The 14263-nt window shown below is 41.1% G+C and overlaps 1 protein-coding gene across 2 annotated transcripts in view; it reads right to left on the bottom strand.

The window, feature by feature from the left end:
- NALF1 (NALCN channel auxiliary factor 1) overlaps window positions 1-13012 on the bottom strand; it is a 617494-nt gene extending 604482 nt beyond the window's left edge. For both annotated transcript variants that reach the window (XM_059144181.1, XM_059144182.1), the window contains exon 1: window positions 11447-13012. In XM_059144181.1, the coding sequence (XP_059000164.1) occupies window positions 11447-12340 (894 nt within the window). In that variant the 5' untranslated portion in view covers window positions 12341-13012. The remainder of the gene's footprint in view (window positions 1-11446) is intronic.
- Between the last annotated feature and the right edge of the window lie 1251 nt (window positions 13013-14263).

The following is a 14263-nucleotide window of genomic DNA, read 5'->3' as shown; positions in this document are numbered from 1 at the left end:
AAGCTATCTGCAGATCAGTTAGTTATTTTAATAATCTTAACAGGCCAATGAACTGAAGGGGGAAATCAAGTCCATGGCTGAGCAGGTGAAAAACACAAATAATCTACATGCATCATGGAAATCAAAGTGCGCCCGCAAGGACTTTGTTTGCTCAGACTTGAATCCCCTCTTCTTTGCTGCCGTGTTTCAGACACATTGAATAAAAATGAAAAGTTTAAAAATTCTAAACCTGAGTGATATGGAAGGATTCATTTTCCCCGAATGACTTTTAAAATTTCCGTATATATGTCCACTTCACAGGACAAACAACGTATCCAGAAACCGCCCAAATGGGCCAGCCGTCCACGGAGCAGATCGGACACAGACTCACGGCTGCACGGGCAGTTAGACCACCTGCACTTGCGTGTGGTCTCTTTCGCCACGACTTCCCTGCGACCTGGGCTGAAGCCACGGTGTCAGAAAACACAGGCGCCCCGCACCTTCATGCCGATGCCTCCTAGCAGTCGGCCCAGTTTTCACTGCCAGGAAGGAGAAATCCTGTTTGTAAATGGTTTAAGATTCAGATTGACCCTGTGAAATACATTTGTTCCTCTTCAAGCAGAGGATCACAGCTTATCTATGTAGGGTCTCTGTGATTCCCAAGGTCAAATACATTGCAGAGCTTTTAAACACGCCCCTATGGAAACTAAGTTCAAGATCTCTGTCAGGCAGTTGATCTGAACTAGAAGGACAGCTTTGATTAGAAGCTAATTACTAAAAAAAAAAAAAAAAAAAAAAAGAAGAAGAAAAGAAAAGAAAGAAAGAGAGAGAGAAGCTAATTACTAGGTTAGAAGTAATGCTTTCTACCAGCTGTGTCTCAAAAGGGCTTTGCTGTGCCGTAGGAGGTGCTCACCTCCTTTCAGAATGGCCTGAGCTGAGAGGACAGCTTGCCAGATCGTTTTACTATCCGCCTGCCCCGTCTGTCTGTTCCTCCTCTCCCTGACCTCAGACTGGAGGACGCACCCCTACCTCACAGGACCTGGTGGAATGGCAATTTACATCTCGGCTGCTCTGACTTTTAGGCCCTCTTTATTCCCCACAAGAAGCTGCCGCAGCAAGAAGAAATCTGGATGAAGTGTGTTGTTTCTTTTTATGTGCTAAAGAACTTAATATTTCATCTACTCCTGCCATTTTGCACCCACATTCTCCACCCTTTAAAAAAAAAAAAAAAGTCAAAGACAAAAACAAAGCCAAAAACAACTAGACATGAATAACGAAGTGGACAGTGTAATCTAATAGATAAATTAAGCCTCTGAGATTAAGCCCAGATACTACTAGGTTTAAATTCTGGCTACGCCATAGCTACCTATGAGAACTTGAGCACCTTTCCTTAACTCTCTAACCCTCAGTCATCAGCATAGGGCTTATTTGTGGTAAAAACTCAATAAATGAGTACAAGTCCATGAGAGCAGGAAATTTAATAGAGTGTTTTTTGTTCCCGGTGATAATATCCCCAAAGAACTGGATATGAGGTGAGTCGATGCATGGAAAGAAGTGCCACAAAACCAACAAGGAACAGTCATTACCTACTTTCTCCTTCCCAGTCTGACCATGTTGCTGAGTCCCGTGTGAGAATCTAGAGCAGTGACTGATGTTTGTGATCAGAATATAAAGAGTATTTCTGCAAATCAGCAATAACAGAAAACAAGTTTTCTTTATTGATTAGTCTAACTCCGTTTCTATACATCATCAGGATAAGCATATGTCACTGATTCATTCTTTTAAAAACTTATTCAGACAGATAACAATATAAACAGAAACCAGAGAATAATTTAAACTTGACATTGTCAAGACTTTCATTTTTTGAAGCAAAGTATTACTATGAGTGGGGTGCTAGACTAGGAAATTAGTTACATTTTGTGTGTAAGAAAATTTTTCCTTGGCAGGGATTAGCAATAAGTACTCACTGGGCAAACGTATCACTTCTGGGAGCCTCATCTTATGCCAAAGGCTGTTGAATGGAATATTTACAATCACCTGGTCAACCTGCTACACTCGGGCACGACATTCTGTAGGGTCACAGCAGAGAGCTCCCACCCCATCTGAACAACTGCAGCAACGTGTTCGGATTTCCTCAGGCAACTCGTCCCACTGTACTCTTTCATAGAGCACTCTTCCTTAGAGAGACTAGAGATATTTTTGCATAAAACACCTATGTGCAGAGCTTCATTCTCACCTTGAGAGCTACTGGAAGTATTGGATAATAATACTCCCCTTCCACAGGCTGATTTTTATCTGGTTAAAGAATCTTGTTGCGTGTCCTCGTGTCTTCTCAGGGCAATCGTGTTACCACACACACCACTGCCTCATCTTTTATTCCTTAATTCAGTCCTCTATGTCTTGGCACTTGCCATGTTTGCCTTGTCTGCTAGCTCTAGTTCAGTACCAAGGCAATCTTTTACCCGACTTCCTCTCCTTCCCCAATCAATAAAAATACTAAGTTTGGCTCAGTGGGTAAATGTGGGTCAGAGCAGAAAATAACAAGGACACGAAAAAACAAAAATAAAGCCAAGTATCTAGAAGGCAGGGCAAAGGGCCTCGTCTTTTAAAGTGGACTTTGAAGGCAGGACTTTGCAATGCCTTACAAACCACTAAACAAAGAACTTTCCCCAAGATTTATTTTTTAACCAAGAGAGTTCCAGGAGATGGAAGATCATTACAATGGTTTCTCCACTTGTCCTCTCAAACAGGTTTGTATGCAAAAAGGCTCAAATCCATCTGGGGTAACCTAAGGGGATCTCAGCACACTGACCTTTTAATCTAATACAGGCAAAAACTTCAAGCTTTAGGAATGGAACATTTTCACTCCAGCTGAACTCATGTTTTCTGCTTTATTTTAGCATTGTTCAATAATTTATTCCTTTTCTAGAGATGATGTAGATGTAATAAACTGAGAATTTTATCATGCAAGATGCAAAGTCTGCTTATAAAACTCTTGTAAATGAGTGTTGTTTACCAGATAATTTCTATGAGACCTTAAGTAAAAACCATGTTAATTTTACTGATTTTCTTATGGTTTTTTCCCCACCGTTTTTAATGAATTTATCTGTATTTATTGAGCATCATTAAGCCCTAGGTTGGGTACATTTATATGCATGGGAGCCTTCTGATTTCTTCCTTGTTACCATATTATGAAAGAGATACTAAAATTCCTATTTTAAGTAACTAGGATGATGTAATGTAACTAATAAATGGTGAATCTGAGGCCCAAACCCAGGCTCTCCCCAATTGTTCTTTTAACCATTTTATGACATTCTCTATTGGGTTTTAGATTAATTTCTATTTCTATTTCAATATTTTTTAAAGAAGTCCTATAAAGAGATAGCCATATTTAATTCAGTGGGTTCCCTTAATATACGATTAAACCCCAGGGCAACACATTCCTAAGAAAGTATTTATAATAACACGTACTATGTTGATATTTATAAGCAGTAATTATTTTGGATTAGTTGAAAATGAATTTTCTACTTCACTTAAGCATATTCAAGATGACAAATGTGTTTCTTTTCTAAAATCCTGAAATTAAAACATTGTTCCTATTTAAAACAAACAAAACAAAGGATCTCAGATGTATAGCAAAATGCACAGATACAACCTCTCTTCTTCCTCAAGGGTAGGAATAGATGAGAACCCATCACCTCTTCTTCGGGATCTGGTGCCTTTACTAATTTTTTTCTGAATATGGTACTTTCTATCTCGTTTTCTTATCCAGATCCCACATCAAAAGTTACAAATATGCTGAAGTTTAGTTCATCATAAAACACTTATTTCTTTAAATTTCTATCTTCCCACCTACTCCAGCCTCCTTCTATTTTCTCTCCTAAGAAAGAGTCATTCAGACTAGCCTTTATCTCAGCTCCAACTCATTCCTTAATCCATCACAGTCTGACATCTCTCCCTACCAAGCTATTGAAACTACTCTTGTAAGGTTGACAAAAGCTAATTGCCAAATCCAGTGACCTATTCCTAGGCTTCACCCCACATGTCCTTTCTGCAAGATAAGACACTCCTGACTAATTCTGCATCTTTCTTAAAATCCTTCCTGTCAGGTCATGACATTTTCAGGATTTCGTTTCCCTTCCCTCCGCCTCTGATTCTCCATCTTCCTCCTCTCTCTTGTGCATTCAGGCCCTGCCCCCATTCTCATTCTCCCTCATATTTTCACTCTCATTCCTTGTGCTGCTTCTCTCTCTCCTTCCTTAGTCCTTTATTTGTCCAAACCCTTAGAAGTTGTTCTTCCTTAGGATTCATCTCTGGCCTTCTCTCCATATGATTTGCTTTTGTTAAGTCATCTAATCTCTGTCCAAATGAATTCCCCTTGATTAAAATTCCTCTGATATTTTTTCATCCAGAAAATAAAATTCAAAAGCCTTAGCATTGGGCCTTCACGATTGTGCACAAGCACCTCCCCAGAGGTATCTCCTACAGCAAGACTTTTTAACAGTTGTTAAATCTATGTGAAAGTATGTGTGGGCTTATCATACTAAGCTTTTCATTCTTTGGTATGTTGGTAATGCTCATAATAGAAGAAAAAGAGAAAATATATTAAAGTGACAAAGTGAACTTGATCTTTACCACTGCCCAGCTGTTTGACCTTGGAATAGTTAACATTCTGTCCTTGCTTTACTTCTCAATAAAAACTGTCATTAAAATTACCTCATAAAGAGGTGATGTAAAGATTAAATGAATTAGACAAGTTTCTGACTTCTAATAAGCTCCAAAGCTTATCAAACAGCTCGTGCTGAAGCCTGTTCTAGCGCTTAAATCCAAGAGTGATTCAAATCCTTTTCTGTGAGAGCTAATACGTTGTCACGATCACCCATTTACATCTCAGTTCAATTTTCTTTTCAAATAAACTAAGTCAGTGTTAGTTCAGTAAGAAAGAGGCTGATCATTTTTGATGGCAGTAGAGATGCAAAGAAATACTCCTGAACCTTGGGTTTCCCGTGGGACACCGGCCCTGGAAATGCCACTTCCAGATGCCAAAAGACTCGGCCAAGTGATAATAAGAAGGCACACGGAGAGGAAGGTAAGAAAGCCCAGGCAGGAAGACACAGTTTTGACTAGAACTCACTCTCCCTCCTGTGTGGGGTGAAGCAGCCGACCCACAGAATCCCTATACATTTCCACAGAACTACTTGCTGCATTCACCCGTCACATGCTATGTGCGGATACGCTCCTGTCACTGCTTAAATCAATAACAGTTCTTGAACAGATATCAAACTTTCATTTTTGCAAGACTTTTTTTTTTTTTAACTATCTGTGGTAGCTTATACAACACTTTCTTTATAAATGGTTGAAGGGACTACCAAGAGGTGGCGGTGGGGGGAGGGGGGTCAACTATTACCTTTTAACACTTGAAACAGCCAAGAATTAAGTATTGCCATCTATTCCAATACAATACACACTATAAATCCGTAATCATTTGTTACAAAAAAAGCAAATGTTTCCAGTTTTAAAGAATCCAAGTAAATTCACGTTTCATTAAAGAAATTCTATTTCTTTATATAAAATATTTATATATATTTATTATATAATTATATATAAATATAAGTATTTTTATATAAACATAATTTGGATTATAATAATACTTAATTTTTTCTTAGATAAAACTTAGATTTCACAGCAATTTATCATCCAAGATGTTAAAAAATAAAATATCATTGATATTATAAGTACTTCCAAACAGAACAATAAGATCTAGAAACTAATTCCTAAATTAAGCTTTGTTATAATTTGTGACTATATAGGATTTGCACCTTCAAAAAACTGTAGGTATGTCAAGCAGATATTATAGTAATATAGAAATAAGTTTTTTAAAATGGCTCATCATTACAATGAAAAAAATGAAAAAGAATTAGTGATTTCCTAGGATCGATAAAGTGAACAGATGAAGAATTGACCAGAATCGTGCAAAATATTATGAAAAGCGAAAAGGTTTTCTCTTAAAACCAAATATGTACTCTTAAAAAAAAGTCTAAATTTTGGACATTTACATGGGCTAAAACTAGAGACAAAAATCACGAGACTGGAGCTCCTCTAATCAAGTAACTGGTCAGTCTCAGAGAGACAATCATTCAGTTTCTGCCCTCATGTCATCAACCCTTTACTGAACACTGGCATAATGACTCAGTTCTGCCCAGCAGAAAGAACACGCACAGCCAGCGGACCCATCCTTCGTCATCGAAACTCTGGTCTTTCCTGCATCCACCTCCTTTTCCTGTTCTCTCTGGTCATATCCCTTAACCTTTACAACCTGTTTGTTCACTTTTCACCTATTTCCTCAGCCTAGTTACTATATATTTGCTCTCCTGCCCTCTGGCTATGTCCTGTTTCCTCTACCACTTTTCAAAAATATCTGAATTCTATTCTCATCAGTTGAGCAAATGAGACTATTATATATTACAGAGGCACAAGAACTGGAAGGTCTTTGTACTTGAGCTGTCACTGACAACCAGAACAGAGGTTCTCAACCTTTGCCACACACAGGAGTCACCAGAGAAACTGGGCATCCCAAGCCCACAACACAAGCCAGACCAATGAAACCAGAATCCATTTCAGGGCTAGGGGCTTCTTCAAAGATCCCCCAGGATATTCCAGTGTGACTCCAAGGACCACTGATCTAGACTAAATATTTACTGATATTGAAGAAACGTCTTTGCAGTATAAGTCAATATAAAATAAATGACAAAATTGTTTGGTGCTGAGTTAACGTGGTGTTGATAAATGAGATGAAGATTAGGCAGGAAGGCAGGACTTGAAGTTAAAGCAACAGGTCAGATAATTCAAAGTAAAATATTCTCTCGTTTGAAATAGCTATCTGTAGATTTGTTCTTGCATATTCAATCTAGCAAGAAAAGATATCTTAACGTCTGATGACTTATATGTGGGGGAGCATGAGGCTAAAAGCATTGTTTGATCTCCTTTCCTTCATATTTCAATTCACCTTGCATACACAGACACCCTCTTCATCTAATTAAAGTGATTAAACCAACGTATAACAGCAATTATTGAAATTGTGTGGTTATGCCCTATATAGCTACTAATCTGACCCAGTTACAAGTTCAAAGTAAAAATATTATTTAGTCTATAAAACAACAGACATCTAAAATTAAGATTTGGGGTGTTTCCTATAAAATATAACATAGATCATAAGTTAGTAGTTATATATGGAGCAAAAATATAATAAAGAAAAGATCTGGGTCATAAAAATGATTATGATCGTGGCCTTGACCTTACAAATGGCCTTACTAATGGTTAAAGTGATCACCTGCATGGTTAGACTGTCTGATTCCGCAGTAACAAAGTGGAGAAATATAAAAGAGCGGTATTGGCAGATGTGTTCCACAGTTCTGGACGGTGTCATGCACATACAATAGCACTTTATCAACAGCAAAATGGTATTTTAGTGGAAAGAATTATTAGATATTTGATTTTCTTTTAAAAAAAACTATTTTGTAAGAGTCTATAGTGCATGACACCAAAATAAATAAGAACCTAAGAAATGCCTTTTTGTTGGTCTGCACATTATGTAATCTAAATTCTGTGTTATCAGACTGGTTACTGTTTGTGAGTCGTCCTGCAAACAATGCAGAAAGCTTCAGGTGTCACAGCTGTCCTATATGCCTAACACTGGCAGGGTTAGCTCTTGGTCAGTGATTGTTAAATAAAAATAAGCAAGAGAATCTACATTAATAGGAGATTATCAAAATTAAAAAATAAGAATGCATATGTTCGTGAGAATGTAAAGATTAGAGTTTGTGCTGACAGAACTAAAATACAGATGATGTAATGATTTCTATTAGAATCTAATCTCAAACCTGCTTTCACTGACCATCTATCTGTCTTAAGGTATACTAAGTAAATAAAGTTAGCAGTAACAAAAGTTCACCTGTTCACACATATATTTATATTTCCTAAGTATCACAATCTTTTATAATACACATTTTCAAGAATGCTTAGGAGCTAAAGATTGGCATATTTAACAGAAAATATTTTTGTAAAAAATCCAGCATGTTAATAATATCCATATATAATTTTGTATCTTAAATAGTGCATTTTTAATAATACTAACCAACTTGAAGTTTTTTACAGATCTGTCAGGTTGTTATTAAGTCTACATCAAAAACACTATTTTGAATAACAATGCAAACTACAGAGAATTACTGTCATAATTTTTGCTACCTGATTTATGTACTATAGCAGCTTGAATGCTGTAATATAAATGATACATGCAATGGTTTTTGTTCTTTATTTTTTCATAAATTACTTCCTAGATAAATATGCATATTTTCTTCAAAAAACTAAATCAGTTATTTCTCAGAATATTAGGAAATATTCTTGGATACAAATAAATTCTATTATATGTTACAATACAAAGGTTTGCTAAAGTAAACCTAAGCTATATTTGATCTCCAATTGCTTTGGACTCAAGACATTATGACTGTTTTCGCTCAATTTTAAGGTTTTGTTTTGCTTTGTTTTTCAGCATAACAGGCAAAAAAGCCTTTTTAAAAGGTTAAATAAAAATTAAATTTGATCTATTTTAATTTTATACATATACGGTATGTGGCATTTTTCTTAATGGAATGAAGAATATAAAAACTGGAAGTTAATAATACATGCTCTAACTTTTAAAACTTAGAAACTACAGCATTAATCTTTTTATTATATATGGATATAATAAAGTTAATCTATTTCTCCTAAAGTATGAATTCTAATAGTTTGTATAGCTAATATGATTAAAAATATTCTGTCTATAATTCTACAAATAAATTTATGAGCTATCAAAATTGGATCTTTTTCATGCATATATTACCAATCCCAGAAATATAATGCATTTACTTTTAATGTAGCCTAAGACTTTGTGGCTACCTTAAAATTTGGAAAATTTTGCATGGAATGTATATTTTGAACAAGGCCCCTGATTATAGTCCTCTTTTCATAATTATAAGTATGTTTGAAATCAGTTTGTTTAGAAAGAACTGAGACACATCCTTCAAATGTGTACAAGTAGCATGTTAAGCCATGTAACTTAGTTTGGTGTGGATGTGTTTGTGACTTTTGCATAATCATAAAGAAATTATATGTTAAACTAAGAAACTAAAGCTCTCAATTTGTGAGTTACTAGCCCAAAAACATGGATACCTTAAATTTGAAAGTGTAATTTTTGAAAACAGTTATTGTGGAATAAATACGTCAAATATACAAATCAACTGAAATCACACAACCAAGAAATAGCTACAAGACATCATGGGTAATAAATTCTGTGCCATGGCAATGAAAAACTCAAATATCTGAATTTACTTTTCCATGTGAGGAAGAAATCTTTCTAAAAAGGAATTAATATTTTTTATGATATGTTTTGCGTATACACTAATGATGACTCTTTTATACAGAAACACAATTCAGAAGTAGTTTGCAACATGACAAATTAGTTTAATCTATGCTATACTTCAATAATTTAAATATCAAGTGGAGATTTATTTCAGGCAAGAAGAAAATACACATATATATTTAAAATCTGGGGATTTGAACAAAGATATTTTGACATATTTATTTGAAAATATTCTGCATTCTACTGACAATGTAAACCACCTTTTAAATACTGAACCTATGCAAGTTGGAATTACTAGAAATTTCTATATAACTTTGCATTCAAGGAAGCAAGCAAATTGATATTACTACAAGGTACCACTTTTAAACCTAACTATGCTAAAGCCCTTGAACCTTTTTTATTAGTAGTGGAATTAGTGTTCTGACCTTTACAATTCTGAAGCAACATATCTTGTCAAAATAAACAACTGTGCAATAAATATGCCAGTCGTTCACCAACTTCTGCCATTAAGAATAACTTTGATTCCCAGGCATGAGTTATTGTGGTATGGTTAAGAAAAATAGGTAGAAAGTTAAGATCCCTTTATTTAGTGAAGTAGCATTTTAAATGAATGTTGTAAACTCAACATGACTATTAGCAAAGAAGATTGTTTCTGTTCTTTTAAAGAATGTTGACAAAGCAAGTTTACTTTGACTCTAGCTTAGTTGTCAAAAGCACAATCAATCAACCCAAAGTAAAATACAGCCCTTGAACCATGCTCATTTTGAACAGGTATCTCTTAGCCCAGTTCTCTTGTCAAAGTATCACAAAAGCCTTTGATCCATACTGCCCTTGATTACACTTCTCCAGTACAAAGTAAGTGAGGCAGAAGACAGTTGTTTGGTTCCTGCATGGGGCTGGGGGAGTAGTGAGAAGAAAGGAAGAGAATGTGGTGTATATGATTTTGAAAAGCAATACTATTTTGTTGTGTTGTTTAAGAGTTACCCTTGGAATGAAACATAAAGGCTTATTGAGATTCTGTCATCATATCTTTCCTACTAAAAGGTCACTGCAGTAGCTTCAACAGAGCTCTCACGCAAATCTCATTTCAGCACCACGGACAGGGACATGCCTACTACCATAACCCCCAATTACATGGACTATTTTTGGAGAAACTTGCATTCTCTTCTCCTTTGTCAATCAGCAAAGATTCTATACATTATTATATTCAACAGGAAGAGGCTGAATACAACATATATGATTGAGGAGTTAAGTATTTTTCATTCACAGCATTGAGTACTTGCCATTTGGCCACTCTGAAGAGCATCCTGAAAATTAAAGTTAATTACATAAGGTGTCTGGTATATAAGCTAACACTGATCATCGATCATCAGATACTCAATTAAAACTTGCTACTCATAGTAAGTCTCAAATCAATCATGATACAAATGTCTAAGAGAAAATGGGAAACTTTTGATGAATAAATATGCTTAGGTAGGCCTCCATACTTCACAAACAACCGGAAGTACCCCTGTAAAACAGGCAAAATGCTTTTTCGTTCTTCCTACATAACAACTACAAACACCGTCCACTGTCCCTCTGATCAACCAACTTAAAGATGTCACTATGAGAGAGATAATGTGTGCAGGTCCATAAGCCAAACCGTACATGCCTGTCACTGACTGGTTTTACCTGGGGTCATCAGGATGCAGTCTCACGTCTGTCTTCCTAGCAAGCTGCAGTCAAATCCCATTAAAAAGGGGGGAGGGTCAGAGTTCGTACCAACTGCATAGCCATAAGAGATAGTTAAAGCATCAGTTTCGTAGTCTCAGAGCACCAGGGTCTTCACTGTGCTTCCAGGGATTCCCAGAAGAAGCCACCAGTCCACAAGCAATCCTGGAACTGTTCCCAACTCAAGCAGCAAGTCAGGCCCTCATCACCACAAAAGCAACAACTGAAGTAACAAAACCAGCATTTAAAAAGGAAATAAATAAAAAGACTATTTTAAAACTCCAGAAGACATCTCAGCCAAACACACACAAGACAGAAAAGCTCAAGAAGTGGGGGAGGGTGGGGATCCCCTGTTCCTACCTTACAGTCCTCAGGACACGATTTCACCGAGTACTCCTCCGACTGTAAGTATTTATGGAGCACACTCTCAAACTCTTCGTATTTCTCCTGAGCGTGGTGGTCGTAGTCTTGATAAGCCTCGACGCACTGCCTGCAAGTGGTCATCTCGCCGCCCTCCTCGAGCACCACATCCAGACTACAGTTCAAAGTGTTGGGACTGGACAACCCCGAGAACAACTCCCAAAGTGTGTAGGAATTACAAAACGAAAGGTAAAAATCCGACAAGTTCCAGAGCGGAGTTGGATGCGTCCCCCTCACCTGCTGCTCCTCCCCCGAGGCCGCCACCCCCCGACTCCAGTTCCTGGCGCACACGGCGTCCGCACTCTCCACCGTGAAGCACTGGCCCGAGGAGGCGCCTTGGGGGTAACACGTCTCCAGGCGCCACACGGGTTTGGCAGAGTTTCCTAGAAAAAGAGCCTTGCTCCGGTTGTTTTTGCCTCGGTTGCCCTTGCCGCCGCCGCCGTCTCCCGGGGAGGGGGGCAGGGTGGGGGACGAGGAGGCGGAGAGGAGTCTGTGTGCCTGGGCGGCGGGCGAGGGCTCCCCCATGCTCGCCAGGAGCGCGGGCCAGGAGGGCTCCTGCTGCCGCTGCCGCTGCTGCTGCTGCCGCCGCTGCTGCTGCTGCCGCTGCTGCTGCTGCTGCTGCTCCTTGTCCCGGGTCCGGGTCAGCTTGGCCTCGGCGCAGAACCACAAGTGATCAGAGAGCAGGACTGTGAAAAACAAGAGAGATGCCAGAGACAGTCGCCATTTCTGAGCCCTCTCTGAATCGATGAACGGTTTCTCGTTCTCCCGGGGTGCTGCCAACCAGATTTTTAAGCCGTCGTCATACTGCCGACACATCCAAGCACCCCTGGTCATATTTTGGGAACGCACAGCCCTGGCCGACTCCACCGTGAGGGCTCCTGTGCCGGTGTCACCACAATATGCATTGACTTAAAGGGTTTAATTTCCTTATCCCCTCCTCCCGGTTCTCTCTCTCTCTCTCTCTCTCCCTCTCTCTCTCCCTCTCTCCCTCTGTTCTCTCTTTTGACTACATAAATATTACCAGGCTTTGGAGGAAGATCTGACTTGCTCCCGACCTAATCATAAGCCGACCCCATCCTCTGTAGAGTGGAAAACAATAATGGAGAGAGAGAGAGAGGGAGAGAGAGAGAGAGAGGCAGTCGGAGGAGGCTGGGGCTGGTGGCCGGTGGTGAGCTGAGTGCAGGAGGTGATGGTGGTGGAGGTGGCGGGGTGGCTGGCGCTGCTCCTCTCACCCAGGCATTGTCACAGCGCGGGTCCCCATGGCCCAGCTGCGGACAGCCCGCTCTCCCCTGCCAGGGGCATGCCGCGTCTCCGCTGCCCACTGACGGCGACCAGAGCGCCTCCCCAGCTCCTCTCCTCCTCCTCCTCCTCTTCCTCCTCCTTCCTTTCCTTCTCCTTTCTCTCCTCCTCCGCCTGCTCCTACTTCTCGCTCGCTCTCCCCGAGTCCGGAGCCTGGGCAGCCGCCGCCGGCAGGGCTCTCCCTCCCCCCCACCCCCCACCCCGCGCTCTAACTGCTGCCGCCGCCGCCGCCGCCGCTGCAGGTCTGCCCGCGGGCGCCGCCGCCGCCGCCGGGCTCCGACTGCTGACGCCGCCTCCCCCGGACCTCGGGGCCGAATCGCCTGGGCTGGGCCTCCCGAGAGCCACAGTCATCTTCAGTCCCCGGCTAAGTTGCCGCCATCTTCGTCCTGGAGAAACACTTTTTTTTGGGGGGGGGGAGCACTGGCTTTTGCGTCATCTCCTCCCGCGCCGAGATCTCTCCATCCTGGCGCATTGGCACCGGGCTGGGCCCGGGCGCAGCAGGAGAGCGAGGACGCACGGGGGCCGGCGGGGTGGGGGCCAGCTGTGCCCGCGGGCCCCGCCTGGGCTTCTGGGCTCCGGGCGCCCTCCCCACCTTTCGGTTTTTCTTTCCTGTTACCACTGATAAAAGTCAGAATGCGGACCGCAGGGCTGAAGATGCTGGCTAATTTCTACAGCATCTCCGGCTCCCTCTCTGCCTCCGGAAAAAGTCCGAGCTGCAGACGGGCGGTTAGAGGTTTCTGCTGGGGCGAGGGTCTGGGCATTGCCTGCTTAACTAAGGAATGGTGGACTTCAGGTGAAAGCATGGGGGACGGGAGAGTAAACACGAATCGGCTAGAGAAGGGAAGAGGTGACATCTGGTCTCAGCATGTGCCTAGGGATCCCTAGACAACTAGGGATCGACAGCGACCCGTGTGTTAAATTATTGTCAAGTGATTTTAGTGTTTGGAAAGGATGGCATGTGTGTCTGTGCGCATCTATAGTTGTACCTGTATATGTTACAGCGACGTATTTCACATTACAAAGTAAAAGATGAGACGCAACCTCACAGAGGGGGTGGGGGGACCTAAGAAGACCTAGGCTATGAGGGGTGGGGGTCACCGTCTAGCCCTCTGCTCTGGGCTCTACGTCTTGATCTCGAACGCTTCTTCCTCCCATCTGGAGCATCCCAAACTCCCATGACCCCCACCCCTCCGTGGGCCTACGCCCCAGCCCCCACTGAGCTGGGCTCTGCTACCGCTAGGACTTCCCGCAGCAGCGGGCTAGCGGGCTACCGCGCTGCCCAGGGGGCAGCCGCTGCAGTCCGAGCCTCTGGTGCCCCTTAGCGTTGGCTCTCGGAGTTCCGAGAATGGAAAGCAACAGACGCGCCGGGAAAACATGGGGTCCCCTCCATTCCGACTCGTGCCGGTCGACGCTGTGAGCAAAGGTCCCATTTTCCCTGAGGACCCTGCCCAGTCCGCC

The sequence above is a fragment of the Mustela lutreola genome, chromosome 13, assembly GCF_030435805.1.
Source record: "Mustela lutreola isolate mMusLut2 chromosome 13, mMusLut2.pri, whole genome shotgun sequence".
Lineage (NCBI taxonomy): Eukaryota > Metazoa > Chordata > Mammalia > Carnivora > Mustelidae > Mustela > Mustela lutreola.
Note: the sequence above shows the minus strand (reverse complement) of the source record. Positions and strands in the feature narration are given on the sequence as shown.